The sequence below is a fragment of the Piliocolobus tephrosceles genome, chromosome 8 (assembly GCF_002776525.5).
Source record: "Piliocolobus tephrosceles isolate RC106 chromosome 8, ASM277652v3, whole genome shotgun sequence".
Classification (NCBI taxonomy): Eukaryota; Metazoa; Chordata; class Mammalia; order Primates; family Cercopithecidae; genus Piliocolobus; species Piliocolobus tephrosceles.
The window spans coordinates 83,017,897-83,042,156 of NC_045441.1; the positions used below are offsets into that span (position 1 = coordinate 83,017,897).

A 24,260-nucleotide genomic window follows, 5' to 3' on the forward strand; every position below is an offset into this window, starting at 1 on the left:
CACACACACACACACACACACACACACACACACACACACACACACACTCTTTACCAGAAATCTTGGTTTACAGAATGCAAAACAGAGCAGGAGATAGTATTATTTCATGCTACTGAAAGTATTCATTCCAGGCACTCTAGTCTTTATTTCTTCAATCTTGCTGACCCCACCAATCATCTACACTTTGACATTTTGTTACTACTTTTAGAGGACTAATAACTTACACATACTATATATCATTTGGGCAGTATTTGGGGAAAATATAAATCAAATTGCAGAAACAAAAAAGGTAATTAGATTAAACTCTTTTATCAATTTTGGGGTCTTTTCCTCTTAAAGTCAAGATGACAATGGTAGCTCTGTTTTGATATGTTATCCAGAGTAAGTAGAGATGCAGTGAATTCGAAACAGTATTTTAAACAATGAATCCATTGGAGTTCAAATCCAGGGCTTGACAAGTGAACAGCTCTTCTGCGTAAAAATAAATCCTATTGTGAAGCAAATGGAGATTAGAAGGATTAAGTGTCACACGTGGAGGGTTTCAAAGTGGATTTGTTTTTATTATTAAAGATATTTTTATGAGTTAATTGTACAGGGATCTGGCTCATTTGTTTTTTCAAAATTGAGATGAGTCAGAATGTCCCTGGGGCAGGAGAGACTGCTGCTGCATGTGAGGATGTGTATTATTCATTCCAGTGATACATTTGCAGCTAACAATCTTAAGAAAGAGATTATGACTTGTAGGTGGTCTCAAAAGGAATTAGTTGTTATTGGCATGTTACCTATATTAACAGTTACAGTTCTGTCTTTATCTAAGTGATTATAATTTGTATACACATTCGAATTGCATTGGGAATAATACTCAACATTTACACCGAATTTTAAGTGCAAGGCAATAGCTAAGATATTGAGTTGTTTCAAAAAATGTGAGCCAAATATAGAATGACTTGTCAAAGCTAGAAATTCATTATTTTTCCTCATTGGAAGAAATTTTAAAAATTAGATTTGTTATTGATGAGCTGTCTTTCTCTACAAATAATACCTAAGAAAAAATCTTTTTTTTTTTTTTTTTTTTTTTTTGAGACAGGTCTCACTCTGGATTGCCTATACTGGAGTGCCATGAGGCCTAAATAAATAAATAAATAAATAAATAAATAAATAAAAATAATCTTACTTTTTATTCAAATTATAGAAAAATATTTTTAAAGCTCCAATGGAATTTATTTAAATATATGTATCACATACTCTTTTACTTTATTTCTTGAAGTTGTGTGTTGACTTACTCATCTAGAATTACAATATAACCATGAAAAATATAATCTTTGTGATAAAATAAACACATGATGCTGACAGAAGACAATAACAAATGCTTCAGAAGTTACTTATTAAGTGGTGGGATCCTGAGTAATTATACATGAATGAAGGAAAAGCAGAGAAGAGTATTCAAAAATTATTTTGTTATCAGATCTAAGATGTTCTATTGATGAGTAATAGAATGGATTTCATGAGAGTTTGGATTTACTTCTAAGTGTACCAAAAAAAGCATATTTTTGGAAGTTCAACAGAAGAAGCCAGTTAGTTCATCTGTACCTACATGGAAAATAAAATTATGGCAACTGTTCACATTACTTAGGCCAAAAAATAGCCAAATTTCCACCACCACCATTATAATCATCATCACAATCAAGAAGAGCTCTTAAAGAAGAACCAAATTGACAAATTTAGCTTTGAAATTTGAAAAAAAATATATACTTTTGCATGATTTACTTTAGTGCATAATTCCTTTTCCTTTATATAAAATTCAGTTTTGTTTAAAAGAAAAATGTTAAACTCAGCTTCATCCAAAATTGAGGTAATTTTCAAAATATTTTGGGCTAAAATAAATTTTTAAATGGAAGTATTTCAACATTATCCAAGAAAGCAGTCTAACAAAGTTTATAGCAAATTTAATTATTCCAATGTTTTTTTTAAAGTGGGAAGCATGTACAAAAATTATCCATAATATTAATAGATTTCAAGCATAAGGTATTTTTAAAATACGGTGTTAAATTAGTTTACCATGAAATCTCAGCTATTTTAATATCCCATATAAGTTGTCAATCTCTGCATTAAATATGCAGAAGTATGTGCTGAAAAAGAGAAACAAGACAAGAGGGCACTTCAGGGAGAGGGAAGATAATGATCCAAGATGAGCATGTGGGAAAGCATAAGGCATGTTTAAAGAAACTGTAAGGAAATTCTGGATTTGCAGAAGATAAATCTGGAAATGGAGGCAAGAGCCAGATTGTGGATTCAAATAGCATGATAAGTAGTTCAGACCCTTTCAAAAATCAGTCATCAAGCACTAAATATTTCCTAGGAAAAAGAGTGATCATATAAATGGGGTTGTATGAAAAGATTTATCTGACTATAAGTGGATGGGTTGGTGTGGAGCAGGAAAAATACTGGAGGTGGGGGGTCCAGTTTGAAGACCTCAGCAATGATTTAGAAGTGAGATTAATTATGATGGTGGAAATGAGAATGCAGAATGAAAAATGAGGACAAGATGCACTGCAAAAAGAGGATGAGGTAAATAGGATGCAGTTTCAAAGATTTCTAAAGCGATCCCCAAGAGAGTGATGATGGCCTTAAGCAGCCATAGTGAATCATTTGCTCCTTCATAGATTACACTTTTTAACTGCCCCCATGCCTTGACAATAGGTCTTCTACCATATAGGACCTATTATTCTTGAGTACACAGTTAGCGTCTATTCAGTCTTGATGAAATCCAGCTCATTTATCTTGTCTTCTTTCCGGAATTAGTATTTTTGTGCTCTCTATTAAGTGTCCTAGGTATAAATTTTTTACAACTCTTAAATTAATGTATCACAAGATCTATTGACTTGTCTTCTCCTCAATTAGATTACCAGTTCCCTGAAGGTGGAGACCAAATGTGTCGATTTTTCACAATGAACACAGCAGCACACAGTAGAAACCGAATCATTGTTTGATGAAGGAGAATAACCAGGAAAGTTAGAATGACAGAAAGTCAATAAACAAACAAATGAAACAAGCAAATAGATGAAAGACAGAAATGTGCATATAGAATAGAATAGAATAGAATAGAATAGAATAGAATAGAATGATTGAGGAAGGTTGTTTATCAACATGTTAGATAGCTAATAGAAATAAGATTGAAGAAAGTGATTTAAAAAAAAATAGAAATTGATTAGGCAGGATTCCAGAGTCCAAGAGATGCTGTGGCTTGCAGACCTGGTATGGGGGATTCACCCCACATAGTTCAATACTTCCTACAGTTCTAAAAGATGCCTCATGCTCTTCAATTTTCTTACCTTAGCTTCTTATATTTCCACTGACAAGAATGCCATCTCATCTTGATCCTCTATTTTGACATCTACTTATACATATGTAAGACGCAAATCAAATCCCACTATTGCATGAGACCTTTCCTGGTCTTTTATTTCTCCAAATCCCCGAATAATTTTTTCTTAATATTCAGCCTGAAGACCACCTGCATAAAATCCCACAGGGAGTGGTGCTTAGAAGAAGTTTCTCTTTACAGACATAATCTATCTAATACATTTAGAAGGGGTAAAACAATTTGAATCATCATTTTACAAATACAAATAAAGATATTTGAGCAAATGACCATTACAAAATCATTAATGAGAAAAAAGCCAGTGGAAACTTAATGACAAATGGATCAATAACTGATAGTACCTCAACTCACTCATCAAACTTAAGATTATAAAAAGAGAGACAGGCTGGACGCGGTGGCTCAAGCCTGTAATCCCAGCACTTTGGGAGGCCGAGACGGGCGGATTACAAGGTCAGGAGATTGAGACCATCCCGGCTAACACGGTGAAACCCCGTCTCTACTAAAAAATACAAAAAAACTAGCTGGGCGAGGTGGCGGGCGCCTATAGTCCCAGCTACCTGGGAGGCTGAGGCAGGAGAATGGTGTAAACCTGGGAGCTGGAGCTTGCAGTGAGCTGAGATCCGGCCACTGCACTCCAGCCTGGGTGACAGAGCGAGACTCCATCTCAAAAAAAAAAAAAAAAAAAAAAAGAGAGAGAGAGAGCCAACCAGACATTATATGCCACCTTATGGAAGGACACAAAATACCCTCTAATATATTCTTGCCACGAAAAAATATGTCTGAATTTGGCCAAATCCCTATCCATAAAAACCAGTCAAAAGGAAACCAAGGGAAATGTTGAAAGATAACAGTGAGTAGAATTTTGCATAATCCCAAATGTGGGAAAGGAGCTGCAAAATGTACAATTTTAAAAGGGACAGAAAAACCTATAGATTAAAATATATCAAAAGACACTTCAAGACATGTCAACCAAAAGTGTGGATATTTAGGGATACTAATTTCAATGAATTCAAATTTACAAATCATTTATGAGACCATTCAGGTAACAAGAGCACTAACTGGTATTTAAAAATTTACTGTTGATTTTTAGGTTAGATAATAATCAAAGCATCCATTTTAAAGCATCACCATATATCTTGAAATACTTTTAGATAAAATGATATACCATCTGGCACTTGATTCAAAATAATGGCGGAGGTGTGGTGAGTGGTATAAATCAAGCAAGACTGATTATCATTGAAGTTGGGTGATAGCCATTAGTTCACATTTATATATGTTTTAAGTTTTTCATTTTTAATTCATTTTAAAATATAGATTGCTAGACCCTATCTCAGAATTATTGAACTAGAGTATCTGAGGAAGATTCTGAGAATCTGAACAATTAATATATTCTGAGGTCATTGTTACGCACACTAGGATTTGGGAATTACAATCCTAAAACAGTTTATCTCATTATCTAGCCCTTGTCAGAGAAATGAAGCCAACTATATACATATATCTTATTTTTAAGGATAAAGGCTGTGTCTTTGCCAGGCTTGCATTTCCCAAGGATATATATACACACACATATATGTATATATATACACATACACATATATACATACATATATGTGTGTATATATGCACATACATATATATTTAGTATACACTCAATAAAATGCTAGTGATGTCTGACAAAATATTTATTTTTGTTTAATCTGAATAAATATTTAACATAGAGTATACAAGACTTACCCACACATTCCAACATGCCAGGTACATTTGGCATCAGGAATGTGTACCTTATTACAGCTGTTAGCAATAATCTTTGGCCACATGAATTTTTTTTTTCTCGGTGGTATTTAACATTCCTAAATTGCCAGTATCACCATACCTCAATCAGCAAGGATAACATCTAACCAGATGAGAACAATAGCCTCTTTTTTCACATTTGGAGATTAGGTAATATAAGCAGCCACATGTAGTATATCAACACTAATAATATAGATGCCCATATGAGCTTTCAAGTAAATGAACTGAAATGTTTTCACCTGTGATTACCCCTAGGCTTTTCCCTTTTGTATTTTTTGTGTGCCTGTTTTCAGTGTTCCATTTGTTAAATAAAATCTTTGACTTTCTTAAGAGAGTATGCTTAGGAAAATGTAATCTTTTATTGAGAATTGCTTTCCCAAAGACCTAATATTTCCTATAACTTAGAGTCCTTGAAAGATGTAGACTATAATCGATTCTGTAATAGATTCTGTCCTAGCACTAGTCCAGGATTCTAAACCTATCACTAACTAGTTAACTAACTTTGAATAAGACATTATTACTTTTCCTGGGTCCTGGTTTTCCTACATACAGTTGACCCTTGAACAACATATAGGTTTGAATTGAATGGGTCCACTTACATGTGGATTTTCTTCGACCTCTGCCACCCCTGAGACAGCAAGACCAACTCCTTCTCTTTCTCTTCCTCCCCAACCTACTCATCATGAAGACAATGAAGATGAAGACCTTTATGATGATCCACTTCCAGTTAATGAATAGTAACTATATTTTCCCTTCCTTACCTTATTTTCTTAATAACATTTTCTCTTCTCTGGCTTACTTCATTGTAAGAATACGGTATATAATATATATAACATATATAAAACATGCATTAATGGATTGTTTATGTTACAGTAAAACTTCGTCCTGGTCAACAGTAGGCTGTTAGTAAAGTTCTGAGGGAATCAAAAGTTATATGTGAATTTTTAACTGCAAAAGTTACATGCGGATTTTTGACTGACATTCCTAACCATTGTGTTGTTTAAGGGTTAACTGAATATAATTCTAAAATAAATATGTCAGTCTACTCTTAGATTATCTCTAAGTTTACCTCTAGTAGTATAGTACTTCTAGGAAAAAATGACTTTGGATAACATTTAAACACAAAAACACAACCTTTCCAGGGGAAAAAAATAGGACATAAAATGTTCTCACCTCGTAGTCTTATATGACAGTAAATAAGGTTAAATTCATACGGTTCTGTTCTGAAGGTACAAATACAAGAATATGAAGGACTTTTCCCACTTTGGCTTACCTGCTTATGAGCATGATCATAAGAATTAATATGATTGTCAAACTCCTGGTGTTTGTGATACTGCTTGTCACATAATTCACAGTAAAAGTTTGCCTTTACATCTTCCAGGGCCTTTGCTGTGGACTTCTCCTTTTCTGCAAAATCCTTTAAGAAAAAAATACAAAAATGTTGGTTAGACTTCTCTCTAATAGCATAACCAGATCTCATATTAATCAAGGTGGTATTTAACTTAAAGAAATATGAGGAGCACATTATTTTCTGGGAATTCATGACACTGTGAAAGTAACTTTTAGTTTAGCATCATCCTTAACTTATCAACTGACGTATCATGAGTTCTAAAGTAGCCCTGGCCTGAAGCCTGGTTTTTACTCATCCTTCTTGCCACCCATTTCTAGGTTGTGATTGTGCCTATTACCAAGCACATCACTGGCCATTCTTCTTTATATCCTTCATTGGCCTCTGTTTTTCTGATATTATCCCTTAAATTTTAGTGTTCTATGCAATTCCATCTTCAGCCAAATGATTTATCCATTTCATATGCTCTTCCATGGGTGTCCCCATTCACACAATAGATAGAGCTTGATGTATCCACAATGTTCAACATTGCCTAAACCTCCTCCGCAAGCATCAGTTCCTGCTACACATTACCAAAGGATTTATGTCCATGTTCTTCAAAATATTCTCCTTAAAATTTTTAGTATGCTCCATTTAAAACAGTTTTGGATACATAATTCTCCTGCTTAAAATCCTCTTTAACTCTCTCTTTGATTATAGAATAATAGTGGCAAATGTTTACTGAGTATAAACTATGCACAAGGTATATGAATTATCTCATCATTCCTCACAACAACTCTATGAGTTAGGTTATATTTTCATCTGCATTATAGATGCATCAACCAGTGCTTAGAGAGATTACACACTCATGGTCTCCAAGTTAACAAGTGGAGAAGGAATTTGAATTCAAACAACCTATGCTTGGCTTCTTTGTTAGTAAACAGCTGTGATTTGCTATATTCCTTTAATGCCAATCTTCTTAATATACCAGAAAAACTTCTCACCTTGCCTGTATCATATTTTGTCAAATCCTGCTTCTATATTGTCCTTTTTAATAATCTGTTACCAGGTATGTCACACAGCATTAAATTATCTGTTTTCATGTCTATTTTTTCCACCAATTTTTTGAGGGAAGAAGCTATTTTATTCATTTTTGTTACACAATGCTAAACGACATGTTGTCTAGCCCGGAATATGTGCTACTTAATATGCATTATGTAAGTTAATGGATAATAATGGTTTATATATGTATGCCTCATACCATTCTACAACTTTTGCTCTATTATCCCAATACCCCAAATAAAAGAGTGACTGACACTTTGAGAATACCAAGTAAATATGTATATACACTGAACGAACAAACTAAAGAATGGATTTTATCCTTGTTTCTCCAAAACAACTACCCTCGATAGAAAGAAATCGGGTCATAAGTGTACATCATAGGCAAATAGCTGACCAGAAAAGAAAGTAAGCAGAAATAATGTAGGCATATTTTTCAGAGTAGGGTGAAGTAATGGGACAATTAATTTAGACATGTGTGTAACATAATGATTTAAGCCCAAATATAAGAGGGCAAAACACATGGCAAAAAGAAAGAAGGGCATGATACCATTAACTAACAGCACAACTAGACCAAGTATATGGATTGCCTATCTAAGAGAGTTAAAGTAAGAATTCGGTTACGTTCTAGAACAATGGCTGATATAAAAAAACTAGTGGACAGGCCGTAGCCAGTAATGAGAATGGAGACTCTGATTTCAAGGTCAAAATCCAGTTGCTGAAAGAACTAGGATAATTGCCAGCTGATACAGTCACTATTGAGAAGTGAGACAGGAGTACAGCATTGAAGTGGTGCTAAATCTCTTGATTTAGTAGACGTAGAATCAAAGGAAACCATTATTTCTGCACTCTTTCTCACTAAGTTATTTTTCTTTTTTTGAGGTGGAGTTTCACTCTGTCACACAGGCTGGAGTGCAATGGCACGATTTCAGTTCACCTCAACCTCCTCCTCCTGGAGTTCAAGAGATTCTCCTGTCTCAGCCCCTCCAGCAGCTGGGATTACAGGCATGTGCGACCACGCCTAGCTACTTTCTTTGTATTTTTAGTAGAGATGGGGGTTTCACCATGCTAGGCAGGCTGGTCTCGAACTCCTCACCTCAGGTGATCCACCGGCTGCAGCCTCCCAAAGCGCTGGGATTACAGGTGTGAGCCACTGCACCTGGCATTTATTTATTTATTTGTTTGTTTATTTATTTATTTTTCATGCCCTTTCTTAGTATAATCACAGGGACTGGATTGACACTAGGGATTAATTTGGTTTAATCATAGTTCTTTTTTTGCTCTGTTGCCCAGGCTGGAGTGCAGTGGCATGATCTCAGCTCACTGCAAGCTCTGCCTCCTGGGTTCATGCCATTCTCCTGCCTCAGCCTTCCAAGTAGCTGGGACTACAGCGGTCCATCACCAGACCTAGCTAATTTTTTGCATTTTTAGTAGAGGCGGGGTTTCACCGTGTTAGCCAGGATGGTCTCGATATCCCAACCTCGTGATCTGCCCGCCTAGACCTCCCAAAGTGCTGGGATTACAGGCGTGAGCCACTGCGCCCGGCCTGATCATAGTTCTTCTTACTTCTTTATGACAACAGTCTTAGAAAACTGACCATGTTCTTATACAATGGTCAACACAACCTTAGTGCTCAAAAATACCTTAGCCTCATGAACTGGGGTAGGGGAACAACTGAAAATTCAGGATAGATTTGAGGCTAAAAATGTATTTTGTATTCTTTCAGATTATGTAGAAGATTTTATGACAATAGTTCAATGGTCAAGAATGAATGTTTACCTTCATCTACACATTCTATATTTCTGAAATGTTCTTTAAGTATCATATTGATGATTTTTAATTCAAAATTTTATAATTTTAAGACAGCTTCACCAAAATTTAAGTTTTATACCATCTTTTTCTGAACACTTCTATTTTACAAGGTCGTTAGACTAAACTACACATCACATTTCTTGCTTCATTATTCTTGCCAGGGAATTATGCAGATATCCTTATCTTTCTTACCTCTAAGGTGCTAATGACAATCTCTAGGGCATAGTCTGGCCTCCTTATTAAGAGAGAAAGAGTAAACCAGTGGAGTATAAATCCTACCATAAAACATACAGACATAGACTGAATTATAAAGGTAGAAATCTCTATTATTTTTCAAAAGAGGCAACTGATATTTAGTAATTTCATGTTTTGTATAAAGTCTAATGGCTAGGTAATTACGGTAAAGCGGGGCATGCTTTTCACTGTCTCATGCTACCTCATCCATCCAACCATCTATCCACACATGTAACCATCCATTCATTCAACTGTTTATTAAGTATTCATACATTCAATTATCTCTTATTTAGCAACTTCTAGATGTCAATTTCTTACTGGGTCTTATACTGACTAATTTACAGTTTAATGGGAAAGAATTACATGTAAAGAGGTAAAAACTGTAAGTTGTGATAGAGTGATAATCACAAGTTGCTGTAGAGGGTTACCTAGATCAGACTACTTAAGAATAATTAGAAGTTAATATCTCTCTTACATAGCATTATATACACATTTTAGCACACATTATTTCTTGGCTTTTTGCTGAATGACAGGATGCTTTTACTGAAAAAAATAGGGCTGAAGGTAAATAAGATGACTTACTCTCTGAAATAATTATACTATCTTTAAATATATTTAGAGATGGAGTGTAAGTATGAAAGAGTAAAAAATGATGACCTATTCTCAGTATCAGAAAAGTTTTAAAATAAAGAATTATAGTACAAGATTTGATATATAATTCATTCATTCATTTGCCAGTTATTTAAATTTCCCTTCTTACAGTTTGCCTATAGGAAGAGGTTTTGAGAGCTTATCTGACAGAAAAAAATGTATAACATAAAGGAAACCTTGTTAATCACTCTCAATGATTCATTAAAGGTTGAAAATAAATTACAAATTGAATACGACAATTATCTTAACAAGAGTCATTTTTAAAACATTCAGTAATGCCAAGGGGAATTTTTTGTTGTCATTCAGTATGAATTCTGTAGTAATTAACTGCTTTTTATACTTAACGTTTTGCGTGCAAGGAGAGAATATGTACTTTTGCACACGAAAAAGTGTACGTTAATGCATAAAACAGGTATGTTTTTAAAGTGCCAAGTATTCTTACTAGAGTAATGCATTTAGAAGTATGAATGTTTGCTATCAAATTGTTATTATTGTAATTATTATGACACATTAACTCCTCATGAACTACACTGTAAACTAGAAATGTGCCATGCACTTGACACTTGTTCATTCACTTAATCTTCATAATAACCCTATGAAGTATATTCTATTATTATCTCATTTAAAGATATGGAAAATAAGGCACAAACATGTTTAGAAATGCATTCACTAGATTAAAGCTCAGATCTGCCTGACTTCAGAGGCATGATTCAACATACTCAAGGCTGTTCCAATTACTTAGCATTTATCCAGATGCCACATAAGTCCAGGCTATCTCTACTAAGTCATTTGTGGGTTCAGGATGACATGGAGCAGTTAACTCCCAGAAAGAGTGAGATAACTAATTGTAATTTTAAAAATGTATAATGCTCTTGAAGCTGAGAGATGGGTACTAGGAAGATGCAAGGTAGTAGTCTTGTTGCATTGGTTGTAAATATGTGCTCTGATCATAAAAAAGAAAGGGAAGAAATCAATTGCTGTTCTTCGTAGCTCCTTATGGGTAATACCAGCACAGAGCTGTGAGAATTGAATTCATAGTCTTTGCATGAAAGCCCACATTTGACCTTTCACTGTTATGCATAAGAGATTGCTTTAAGAATTCTAATATTCTCTACCTTGTTCTATTATATTAGCCCCAAATGAAATCCTGCTTCAAAGAGAGTGAATTTCCCCCTCCTCCAATCAAGTGGCTGCTGCTGAGTCAGAACTCTTTTGGTACCCATCATCTTCCTGCATCTCTGTAACAGCTTGGATAACAGAAAACTTGCTTTAGAGGTTTCATTCACTTATTTATTCTATTTTTATAATAGGAAAAAAATCTTAGCCTTTGAAACCTGACTAGCTTGAATGTCAGCCTCCATCTTACAGAAGTTCAAACTCTAAAGGTTTCAGGTATCTCAGAATAAATTAAGGGGGATAATAATAAGCAGCTTACAAGATTGTTGTGAAGAAAAAATCTTTTCATGGAAGTACTAAGTACACCACATGGCAAATATAGGTGATGGGGCTCAGAATATGCCACCCCAAAATATGACTAGGAAACCTAAGTATGCCACTCTGGTACACCTCCTTAGCATAAGGATAATTTTGAACTAGTTATTTTGAGAAGTTATAGACACAGGAGAAGCTTTGAAAAGTTATCTATTCTTTTCTAAGATAAATTTACACCTATAAAGGAAAGCTTTACTTGTAAAGGTGTCTCCTAAGACAACCTAAAAGAAGGCTAGCTCTAAATTACTAGAGACTCTTAATAAATGGAAAAGGCATAGACTTAAATCTGCATAACAAACCTTTTCCTGTTTTGTAGTAGCACTTTTCATGGGTCTTAACCTGACCTTTCACCTCATACTTCTTTGCTTCAGAGAACGATGATATTCAAGCCTGAAGTCTAAGACAACTCTTTGAAATTTAGTCTAGAAATTTATTTATTTCTACAGGTTATCTCCCATGTGCACAGGAGGTATACATGTTATCAAACTTCTGTTTCTTATCTTGCTAATTTGTGTTTTGTTACAGGGAGTCACAGCAAAATGCTTGAGAAGAAGAAAATTATTTTTCTTCCCCTATATAGGTACTCAATGTTTGGATGTTCTGGGGTCTGCTTCTGTGTGTGTGTATATCACTGAATGCATGTGATAGTATAAAATTATTTTCAACAAAATACCATTTTCCCCGAGTCTACAAAGCAAATTCCTGATGGAAATTTGGGCAGGTAAGAGAAATTTTTTACCATCTTTAGCCCACTGTCTCATACAAAAGCTAGCAAATTTACAAAGAGAATAAAATACCTAGGAATATAGCTAATGAGGGAAGTGAAGGACCTCTTCAAGGAGGACTACAAACCACTGGTCAGGTAAATCAGAGAGGACACAAACAAATGGAAAAACATTCCATGCTCATGGATAGGAAAAATCAATATCATGAAAATGGCCATACTGCTCAAAGTAATTTACAAATTCAGTGCTGTTCCCATTAAATTACCATTGACATCCTTCACAGAATTATAAGAAACTATTGTAAAATTCATATAGATTCAAAAAAGAGCTTGCATAGCAATGACAATCCTAAGCTAAAAGAACAAAGTTGGAGTCATAATGCCACCGGACTTCAAAGTATACTGCAAGGCTACAGTAACCAAAACAGTATGGTACTGGTACAAAAACAGGCACATAGACCAATGGAACAGATTAGTCAGAAATAAGACCACAAATCTACAACTATCTGATCTTCCATGAACCTGACAAAAACAAGTATTTGGGAAAGGATTGGGAGAACTGGCCAGTCATATGCAGAAAATTGAAACTGGACCCCTTCCTTTCACCTTATACAAAAATTAACTCAAGATGGATTAAAGATTTAAATATAAAACCCAAAACCACAAAAACCCTAGAAGAAAATCTAGGGAATAGCATTCAAGACACAGGCACAGACAAAGATTTGTTGATGAAATTGCCAAAAACAATTGCAACAAAAGCAAAAATTGACAAATGGGATCTAACTAAAGAGCTTCTGCACAGGAAAAACAACAACAAAAACACTATTATCAGAGTGAACAGGCAGCCTAAAGAGTGGGAGAAAATTTTTGCAATCTATCCATCTGACAAAAGTCTAATATCCAGAATCTACAAATAACTTAAACAAATGTATAAGAAAAAAGCAAACAACCCTATTAAAAAGTGGGCAAAGGGCATGAACAGACACTTCTGAAAAGAAGACATTCATGTGGCCAATAAACATATGAATGAAAGCTCAACATCACTGATCATTAGAGAAATGCAAGTCAAAACCACAATGAGATATCATCTGTTACCAGTCAGAATGGAGATGCTTAAAAAGTCAAGAAACAACAGTTGCTGGCAAGGTTGCAGAGAAATAGGAATGCTTTTACACTGTTGGTGAGAATGTAAATTAGCAACCATTGTAGAAAACAGTGTAGTAATTTGTCAGAGATCTAGAACTAGAAATACCATTTGACCCAGCAATCCCATTACTGGGTATATACCCAAAGGAATATAAGTCATTCTGTTACAGAAATACATGCATACATATGTTCATTGCAGCACTGTTCACAATTGCAAAGACATGGAATTAACTCAAATGCCCATCAATGATAGACGGGATAAAGAAAATGTGGTACATATACACCATGGAATACTATGCAGCCATAAAAAGGAATGAGATCATGTCCTCTGTAGGGATATGGATGGAGCTGGAAGCCATTATCCTCAGCAAACTAATGCAGGAACAGAAAACCAAATGTCACATGTTCTTATAAGTGGGAGCTGAATGATGAGAACACATGGACACAGGGAGGAGAGCAACACAAACTGGGGCTTGTCTGGGGGTGGAGTTGAGGGAGGGAGTGCATTAGGATAAACAGATGATGTATGCTGGGCTTAATACCTAGGTGATGGGTTAATAGGTGCAGCAAACCACCATGGCACACATTTACCTATGTAACAAACCTGCACATGTACCCAAGAATGTAAAATAAAAATGAAGCTAGAAATTTAATTTTCTTTGCATAATTAGTTTTCAGGAGTTTTGAATCTCTTTTTTTTTTTTTTTTTTTTTTTACTTTCACATATTTAAGAATTCCAAACATAGTCAAGAGAACATAATATGTGACCTGGATGCGAGACAGGAGCTCAAAGGATATCATTTTGAAGCTTTAAGATTTGACTACCCCATTGGATTTTGGACTTGCATGGGGCCTAAACCCCCTTTGTTTTCTCCAATTTCTCCCATTTGGAGCGGATGTGTTTAACCATTGCCTGCACCCCCTTTGTATCTAGGAAGTAACTACGTTGCTTTTGATTTTATAGAATCATACGTGAAAGGGACTTGCCTTTTCTCAGATGAGACTTTGGACTTGAACTTTTGGGTTAATGCTGGAATGAGTTAAGACTTTGAGGGGCAGTAGAAGGCATGATTGGTTTTGAAATGTGAGGACATGAGATTTGGGAGGAACCAGGGGCAGAATGATATAGTTTGGCTATGTGTCCCCACCCAAATCTTACCTTGAATTATAATAATCCCCACATATCATCAGAGGGACCTGGTGGGAGGTGATTGAATCATGGAGGGTGGGTTTTTCCTGTGCTGTTCTCGTGATAGTGAACATATCTTATGAGATCAGATGGTTTTATAAATGGGAGTTCTCCTGCACATGCCCTCTTGCCTGCTGCCATGTAAGACATGACCTTGCTCCTCATTCCCCTTTCATCATGATTCTGAGGCCTCCCCAGCCATGTGGACTTGTGAGTCAATTAAGCCTATTTCCTTTATAAATTATTCAGTCTTGGGTATGTCTTTGCTAACAGCGTAAGAACAGACTAATACACTAACTCACCACACGATACAAAATAATAATAAGAGAAACTATTTAGGATTGGGCAGAGTGTATAGGAACTATGTGTACTTGCTTTTTCTAATTAACAGACTTTATTTTTAGAACAATGTTCTAAAAATAAAAATATTGAACAAAGTCACATTTTAATTGTCCTACCTTCATTGAACTCAGAAAACAATGCATGGTATAAGAATAATCAAATCCATGCCACATGATGCCTACAGCTGCACTGCAGGCATGCAGAATAACAAACATGAGAGTTACTTTGCATGAAGAGATTTTGATGCTCAGTTTCCCTCCATCATGTCTTATGAAACCAACCCTTTGCAACCCTCCAGAAAAGCAGGACCTACTGAGTGATCATGTTTACAATCATTAGGTCCACTGGAAATTCAAGGGTAAAATTTTTATGATTGGAAGAAAGTTTTTGGAATGTGTCTATTGTGTGGGTGTGTGAAATATGATGATAAGAAAATGGGTTTTCTTCCTCCAGACTGTTCTGGAGGAAATGCTGTTCCATTTATAAAGGTAGTAATTACCACCTCATCAATTCAGCCCACAGGTGGGTATAACTGTAATGAATATAGACATATTGCTTTCATCTAAATTGAATACATTTAAACGAATATATCTATTGTGCATTAGACAGGAAGTACTTTCATTTAGCCATTACTCCTGATGGAACTATTTATTGTAAAAATGCAATTAATAGCGTGTGACATTTCATTTTCTAATATAAGAAAAATCAATGAAAAATGTCAGACAACTAAGTTTTCTGGAAAGTTACTAGTGATGCCTGCTCAGTTACAAACCATTTTTCTTTTAATTTAAAATTTGTGAGAGCCCTCTATGAAAGAAATGACCATTAAGCGATGCTGACCTAGCCATTGCTTCACCTTTCCTTGGGAATTGATTGCAAATATGTTCCCTTCAAATAGATTCAGTGAATTTCAAGTAAGTTTTTCTTCTCTGAACTTCTTATATTGTTCAGGTATTAATCTCTGCTGTGTTTATGTTCTACATGTGCTAAACAGAGGCCTGCAAACTCCTGAGATGATGTATTAAAATAGTATAAAGCCAATGGCTTTGCTTTTAAGAAAAAGCAAGTCAGATGAATTACAAAACACCAAGGACATTCTCTCTATTCTCATGAACGTCTGCTATCATGTCTAATAATAAGTCTGCTGCTTGGTTTACTTGTTCTGTACCAGAGATGTCTAAAAAGTGATTGTGCTCACAAAGGCACACCATTATTTCAAACCGGCTGCTCCAGGCTTCTATCTGTTGAAATTCTAGTGGGTAATTTAATTTCAAACTTAGAGAATACTAGAAATTGTGAAAAAAGGATGTTCACAGAAGCTCTGTGTCTTAAATCTTAAATACTAACTTTAAGCTGAGAAAATGTGTCAAAGTAAGAAAAAAAAAACATTAAAAAATGCTAGTTCACTTTGAGAGAAAGACATTCACAAGGGTCCAAAGAGCTGCTATAAACTACTTACGCTTGTCTATTAAATAATCATCGCATATAACAGCAAAACTTGGATAAGTGACTTGAGAAAACCTCAAAAAGAAGGTCTGTACATCAGCTCATGCACATATACCTGCTTTTCTGAGAACTAACTAAAAATGTCTGTGAGCTGGAGTCAGATAGCCTAGTTAGCTGGAAACTGGGGTCAATGTTTATGTGTATCATAATGGCAGTGCTGATGATGTAGCCCACCCAGGCTGTGGCAAAGAGCCTACAGTTGTCCAAGAGTGTCACAGCTGCTTCAGCAGTTGGCGAATCCATACTTATTGTTACCACTGGTGTCAACTCAGCAAGCCATACTGAGCTGGGCTCCAGTCTATTCTGTATGTGCATTTGTGTGAGTATGTACATGTGTGTGTATGTGTGTGTGTGTGTGCAGTGTAGAGAACTAGTCTAAAAAGAGATGTATTGTAGTTGCAATAGAAGAGAAGTTGTGGGCCTATTGTAAAAAAGTAAAATAGGAAAGTTAGAATAATCACACCGGCAGGTAATTGGAAGCAATCTCAACAATCTTTTAAGGAAATTAACCCAGGCAAAGTTCTTTGGCTTGTCAAAGGTTTATGCAGGATGATAAACAGCAGATCTGGAATGAGAATTCAAGTCCTGACTCCTGTCTTTGAGACCAATGGCAGAGCAATTAATTCAGGAGGCTCTATTTCCTCATCTGGAAAATGAGGTTGGTCTAAGGAATGGAATTTTTGTGTCTCTAAAAATCAAGACATATACATGGATCTCTGGAATCTTTAAAATATAGATGTATAATTTTTTCTTTCTCAAACCATGTAATCAAAATCAGCATCTATTTAACAACATATTTAGAAATAACATTCATATTCCTTGGATGCCATAGAGAAAAGTTTTCTGTTTCAAGCCATCTCCTAGAGAGGAAGACTGAATCATCCCCGTAGAGACCTCCTCTTTCCTTTATTCCCCTAAGCTTTAAAAAATGCATTTAGAGTTTTGCTAGTCCATAGATCACTCGTTGTAGCTAAAATAAATTCAGCACTGAACTTAGCCAGTTCTAAAAACTGGTTTTAGAAAGGAGGAAGCTACCTCTTTCTCTGATACAGGAGAGATATCTAACATGAAAGGAAAACATCAAATCAAAAGATAAAGAATTCACACCTAAAATTATTTTTTTTAGTTGTCTTCACATTTCTATGGTGCTCTTGAAAGAGCTTGGTGTAGGGTAGGGATTTAGTTATGTTACGAATGTTTGGATGAGTTACTGTGCTGCTTTACTGTGCATGATAATAATACACAATCCCTGTTTTCAAGAAACTCACAGACTACCTGCAAGGATAGGATTCATTCATAAGATACAAAGGACAACATAAACGGGTACAAAATCATATGTTAGGTATTTAAAGTACTGTGTATATTTAGAGAAAGGAAATAGACATGCTGCTCTGCAACACAGGTACATACCTAAGCAGAATAAGCCTCAAGTTACAATTTTATAATCGGTCTAAATTAATAGGCTTGAATTTGACTCTTAGATATAAAAGAAATGAATGACACTTGATGAGCTTTTCAATTCTGGGGCTTAAGAAGGTGACCAAAGTACTCCTGAGAAATAATAAATCTACATTTGGTCATGAGAATGATACAGATTTTACTCCATGTATTAATAAAGAGGAAGTCATACAAACTTTAGAGAGTATATTATTACTGTCTCCCATTTTCTCTTCTGTTACAGCCGGTCACTATTTCTGACCAGTAGCTTAGGTAGTAATTATGATCCTTTTCATATTATTCCACTACGTGCTCCTTTTGATTATTTTCCCAGCACTTCTTTCTTGGACTTTCTGCTTCTTGTTTCAGAGCCTTTACACAAAGTCTGAACTTACATTGTGTGCTTTTAAAAAAAATTGTATAGATTTAGGGGTACAAGTACAGTAGTGTTACATGGATTTATTGTGTAGTGGTGAAGTCTTGGCTTTTGTTGGACCAATCTCCTAAGTCGGGTACAATATATCCAATAGGTAGTATTTCATCCCTCACTCTCCTCCCAGTGGAGACAGTTTTGGAGTCTCCAGTGTCTGCTATTCCATTTTGTATGTCCTGAGTTCACTTTGAATTTGTCAAAGCACAAGTAAGTGATTTTAAAAATTGATTTCTATAGAATGTTTTGCTTCTGTCCATTACGCTATAAAAAATTCTGATTCTGGAATTTGTCAGCTTACATGCTCTGTTACAACTCTAAGTTGGAATCTGTGTCCTCTTTAGTGGTTATATTAAAAAGCAAATCTCTATACTGTGAAACTGCAGTGATGGCAGGGAATATTTACACTCTTTTTAGTAGAATCTCTTCTGTAATATAAAATGAAAAAAATAACTTTCATTGATAAGAAACAACTATAACTTAAAAATCTAAATAAATACCATGAAGCTTTCCCGAAGAGTGTCAGCAAAAGCTCAGGTAAGAGTCTGCCTCTTCATTAGTGCATGCCTGAATATCACTATGGTTTCACACTGGAATGCCCATATAGGGAGGAATGGCAAGTGACAGAAAAAAGGGGAAGTAAAACATATATGAGAAGTGTGATGAAAACATGGAGATAGAAAGAGAAAACAGATGGCTCAGGTGGGCAAAAGAATCCAGATTTCCCCTGTGAAAGGGTAGAAAAGAAAATGAATGGAGGAAAGAATCACGGTTGTGGTGCTGTAAAGTAGAATTTAAAAATAATATGGTGGGGGAGACAGAAGAAAGAAACCATAAATGATTTCCTCAGTCGTAGATAATATTTTAGCCAAAGGCTATTTGTGCGGGAGTAGGGGACATATCTCTTCTAAGATTGTTCATGATTTGAAATTTATTGGTAGAAACTTGAGAGTATAAGAAGGTCAACAATATTTACATCTATGGGAATCAATATTTTGTTGTATCAATCTTGACCTTGACATTCTCCGGGTCTGATCAAAATCATCAGTGCTCCTTGGTAAGAAGCTCGTTGTCGTGAGATATTTTTCAGGAGTCTAAGTATTTGTAGTAAATTTAAGAGGAGATCTATGATCTCAGTTGGAGATTTTACAAACCAGGACAGGAATCCTAAGGTTAGAAATATATTCACCTACTATGTATTAAACTCTTACTGTGTTAGGGGCTACAGGAATTGTGTATGACTTGGAAGGTATTGCCCCTATACTAAAAGAATATATAGTTAGCTCATAGAGATAAAACTTGAGAAAAGAAGGAAGCATATTACATCTAATTAGGAGTAAAGAGCATTTGGGTTGTACAGAGATTGGGACAAAAATCTTTCAATCTTAACTCAACCATATGCAAACTCAGTGATATTCAGTGCATCATTTAACCTCTGTAAAATGAGGGTAACAAGATCACTCTCACAGAATGGCTGTAATGATTAAATAAGTTCAAACATGAAAATCACAAAACACAGTTCTGAGCACCAAACGAAGGTGAACAAATACATTTTTAAATATATATACATACATGTTCATTTTAGATGTACTTATACCTATGTGTATATAGAACACGCATATATCCTATACATATATATCTATATATTATACACATACAGATATATAGTATACTAAATATATAATATATACATGTATTATATACTCACATATACATATACACACATATATGGATGTTTATATGTATATGTGTGCGTGTATATGTATATAAAATATCATAAATTCTGCCTAAGTGACCAAAATAGAAAGATGCCAGTGAGAATAATGTCTAGGAAGATCTGAGTTTCGAAACTAGTTATTAAAAATGAAAGGGGCAGTACATCCTTGTGGTTAGGAGTATCGTTCTGGAGTCAGCCTAAGTTTAAATCAGAGCTTCTGTTTCTCATGGGTGTGGGACACTCAGCAATTTGATCTTTTTTGTCATCTGTTAATCAAATGTGTAAGTGTAACCTATCAGGCCATATACTGATTATAGAAACAATTCAAATAAATACTATAGTAAAAGCCTTATATTTCTATTGTGGTGTTAATTTGTTTTTATTTTCTAAGTTTTGTTTTGGGTTATTTTGTTCAGATTTCAACAGCAATATAAAAACATGACATTAGATTTGAATGTGCTATACTATGATAGTTTAAAAAAAATTGGCAGGTTAGAGTAGAAGAGTCTGGTTTGGGAATGGAGTCTTGCAGGAGTTTTGAGGATTGCCCTGAAGAATGCTGACTCCAGAGGGAAAGGGAAAGCCTGGCCTCCCATAACTGGCATCCAAACAATATAAGTAAATAAAGAATGGGCCCACAAAGCCTAATAAAAAGGATTTCTTCCCATAGGGAAGACATGTAGTTATCTGTACCCAACTGAGTGATATACTATGTAGATAACAAGTTTTTCTTCCAATGGGACCAGTCTTTGTGTTGCAAACTAAGAGGGGGAAGAAAAAATCCTGTGCAAACAGAAGCCTCAGCTAGACACTTAATCATGGCCTTCTGGGGATACCAGTGCCCTTTATTGCTGACTTTTTTTATTTCTAAACTCCCTATGGCTCTATATTTTGGATAAGTTACTTGTTAGAAATAATGTTCTTTGCATTAAACATACATTTTCCTTACTGAAAACAGGCTCTGCTTTCTACTACAGATAGTGAGCTAGCTTCCTGACCTGACCTTTTGCTACTATGTCTTTTGGATTTCTGCCTTTGGTTGGAGTACAAAGGGACCAGGTTTTTTTTTTTTTTTTTTTTTTTTTTTTTTTTTTTTTTTTTTTTTAGCTTGTGTTTTTGATAGAAAGCTTTATATATTTTCTGTTATATTCTTATTATTTATAAAAAAAGCAGTTATTTAGAATTTTATCAATTTATAACAGAGAAATCTACCCCAAAGATTAATAATAAATAATGTTTAATCACCCTGAAATGACATGTATTAACTTTTATTGCATTTACAGTGAAAATATTCCTTGCATAATGACAGATGACCTCAAGGTCACATTATTTTTTTATTTCGCATAAAACACAGTAACTTATAGTATTTTTCACTAATTGCAATGTGATCTAATTGATTATATAACGCTTTCATTAGAAGAAAACATGTAGTCTTAAAAATGCTATTAACATTATTGTAAAGATAAATACTCAGAGTGAGCACGAACATGCAAAGTAATCAGAAATTACCTTGGGCTTTATGCATTTACTACAAATAGTAAAATGAAAGGTATCAATTTTTAACATTTCTAATTAAAAAGAATGTCTAGATTCACACCAATTATTTTGTCTATTTAACAATTAAAAGTTTAAAAAATTACATATGTCTCTATATGTGTGTGAGAGTAGCATTTCCATAAACTATCCCCATTTTAACCTATATGCCTTAAATCATCTCATTAGTCCATCAAGCTAGTATTGCAATAAAAATACTTATTTGCAAAGGTTTAGTAATCTGTTTGTTAATCATATTGTTCATTTAGTGAATATTTTCATGAAAACTTGGACATTCTAAGGTCAGTGTTCTACTCATCAATCTTTAATGGCCAGATCTGTATGTGGAAACATACTAATAAGATGTCATTATTTAAATAACTTTTAGTAATGTCTAAGCATCCAATTTTCTAATCAATTGAAGAATAATGTATTCACATAGAAATGAGATATTTCTTCAGTATTCAAAACTAAAGTGTACACAAATGTCAACTATCTTCAACTAAAGATATTTTTAACTCTATATAACGAAACTAAATCTAAATCCACTAGCCTGTGTGTAAACTATTATAACAAGAAAAAGAAAAACCAAGAATCTAAGGGTGCTGTTAAGACAAAAATATAAATCCTAATGAGTGATGTAGTGATGTAGATTGAATCAAGATCTAACAATCCTGGTTTTCTCATAATTAAAATTTCAAAAATACTTCTCTCTTTATTTTCATGTAGCAGTTACAAAAAAGTAGATAATATGAAAACTCTTACATACAAAACATTGTCATCAAATAGCCAATGGAAGAAAAGAAGAAGAAAAATGAAAGGATTTTTATGCAGCCTACATTATTTAGTGGAAGACAATTTGCAAAAGGAAGCCATCAACAAAGGGAGAGCTGGTAGTGTGACTTTTATTTTCACATATTTTGCATCTGCGTTTTGTTTTCTTCCTGTCAGATTTTTGTGGCAACCCATATTGTCCCTGGAAAAACTTTTAAAACTGCTACAGTCAGGCACTGAGGCCTTTTTGTTCTGTTCTGTTTTGTTTTGTTTTAGGTGTTGGTAGTTGAAAGATATAAAGATAATTTTTTTTTCTTCAGCTTTTATTTTAAGTTCAGGGCTACCTGTGCAGGATGTGCAGGATTGTTACATAGGTAAATATGTGCCACAGTGGTTTGCTGCACAAATCATCCCATCGATGGCCTAGGTATTAAGATTGCTGGGTCAAATAGTATTTCTGCCACTAGGTCTTTGAGGAATCACCACACTGTCTCTCATAATAGTAGAACTAATTTACACTCCCACCAACAGTGTAAAAGCATTCTTATTTCTCCGCAAACTATCCAGTGTCTGTTGTTTTTGACTTTTTACTAGTAGCCATTCTGATTGGCATGAGATGCTCTCTCATTTTGGATTTGATTTGCATTTCTCTAATCGGTGATGTTGAGCTTTTTTCATATGTTTGTTGATCATATGTATGTCTTCTTTTGAGAAATGTCTGTTCATGTCTTTTGCCCATTTTTTAATAGGGTTTTTTTTTTTCCTGTTATTTTGATTAAGTTCCTTGTAGATGCTGGATATTACCCTTTTTTGGATGGATAGATTGCAAAAGCGTTCTCCCATTCTGTAGGTTATCTGTTCACTCTGATGATAGTTTCTTTTGCTATACAGAAGCTCTTTAGTTTAATTAGATCCCATTTGTCAATTTTTGATTTTGTTGCAATTGCTTTTGGCATCTGTCTCATGAAATCTTTGCCTGTGCCTATTTCAGATGGTATTGCCTAGATTTTCTCCTAGGGTTTTTATAGTTTTGGGTTTTACATTTAAGTCTTTAATCCATCTTAATTTTTGTATAAGGTGTAAGGAAGGGGTCCAGGTACAATTTTCTGCATATGGCTAGCCAGCTCTCCCAGCACCATTTATTAAATAGCAGTCCTTTCCTTATTGCTTGTCTCTGTCAGGTTTGTCAAAGATCCGATGGTTGTAGGTGTGGTCTTATTTCCAAATTCTCTATTCTGTTCCATTGGTCTGCATGTTGTCAAAAATCAGATGGTTGTAGGTGTATGGTCTTATTTCCGAGTTTTCTATTCTGTTTCATTGGTCTATGGGTCTGTTTTAGTAAGAGTATCATGCTCTTTTGGTTATTGTAGTCTTGAAGTATAGTTTGAAGTCAGGTAGTGTGGTGCCTCCAGCTTTGTTCTTTACGCTTAGGATTGTATTGGCTATTCAGGCTCTTTTTTTGGTTCCATATGAATTCTAAGATAGTTTTTTCTAATTCAGTGAAGAATGTCCATGATAGTTTAATTGGAATAGCATCAAATCTATAAATTACTTTGGGCAGTATGGCCATTTTCACAACGTTGATTCTTCTTGTCCATGAGCGTGGAATATTTTTCCATTTGCTTGTGTCCTCTCCGATTCCTTTGAGCAGTGGTTTATAGTTCTCTTTGAAGAGGTCCTTCACTTTTCTTGTAAACTATATTTCTAGGTATTTTCCT

At 34.7% G+C, this 24,260-nt stretch overlaps 1 protein-coding gene across 1 annotated transcript in view; it reads right to left on the reverse strand.

Annotated features, from left to right (window-relative positions):
* Nucleotides 1-24,260, reverse strand: part of ZNF804B (zinc finger protein 804B) — a 581,346-nt gene that overhangs the window by 107,668 nt on the left and 449,418 nt on the right. The window contains exon 2 of the mRNA XM_023226713.2: nucleotides 6,444-6,587. Within this exon, the coding sequence (XP_023082481.2) occupies nucleotides 6,444-6,587 (144 nt within the window). The remainder of the gene's footprint in view (nucleotides 1-6,443; nucleotides 6,588-24,260) is intronic.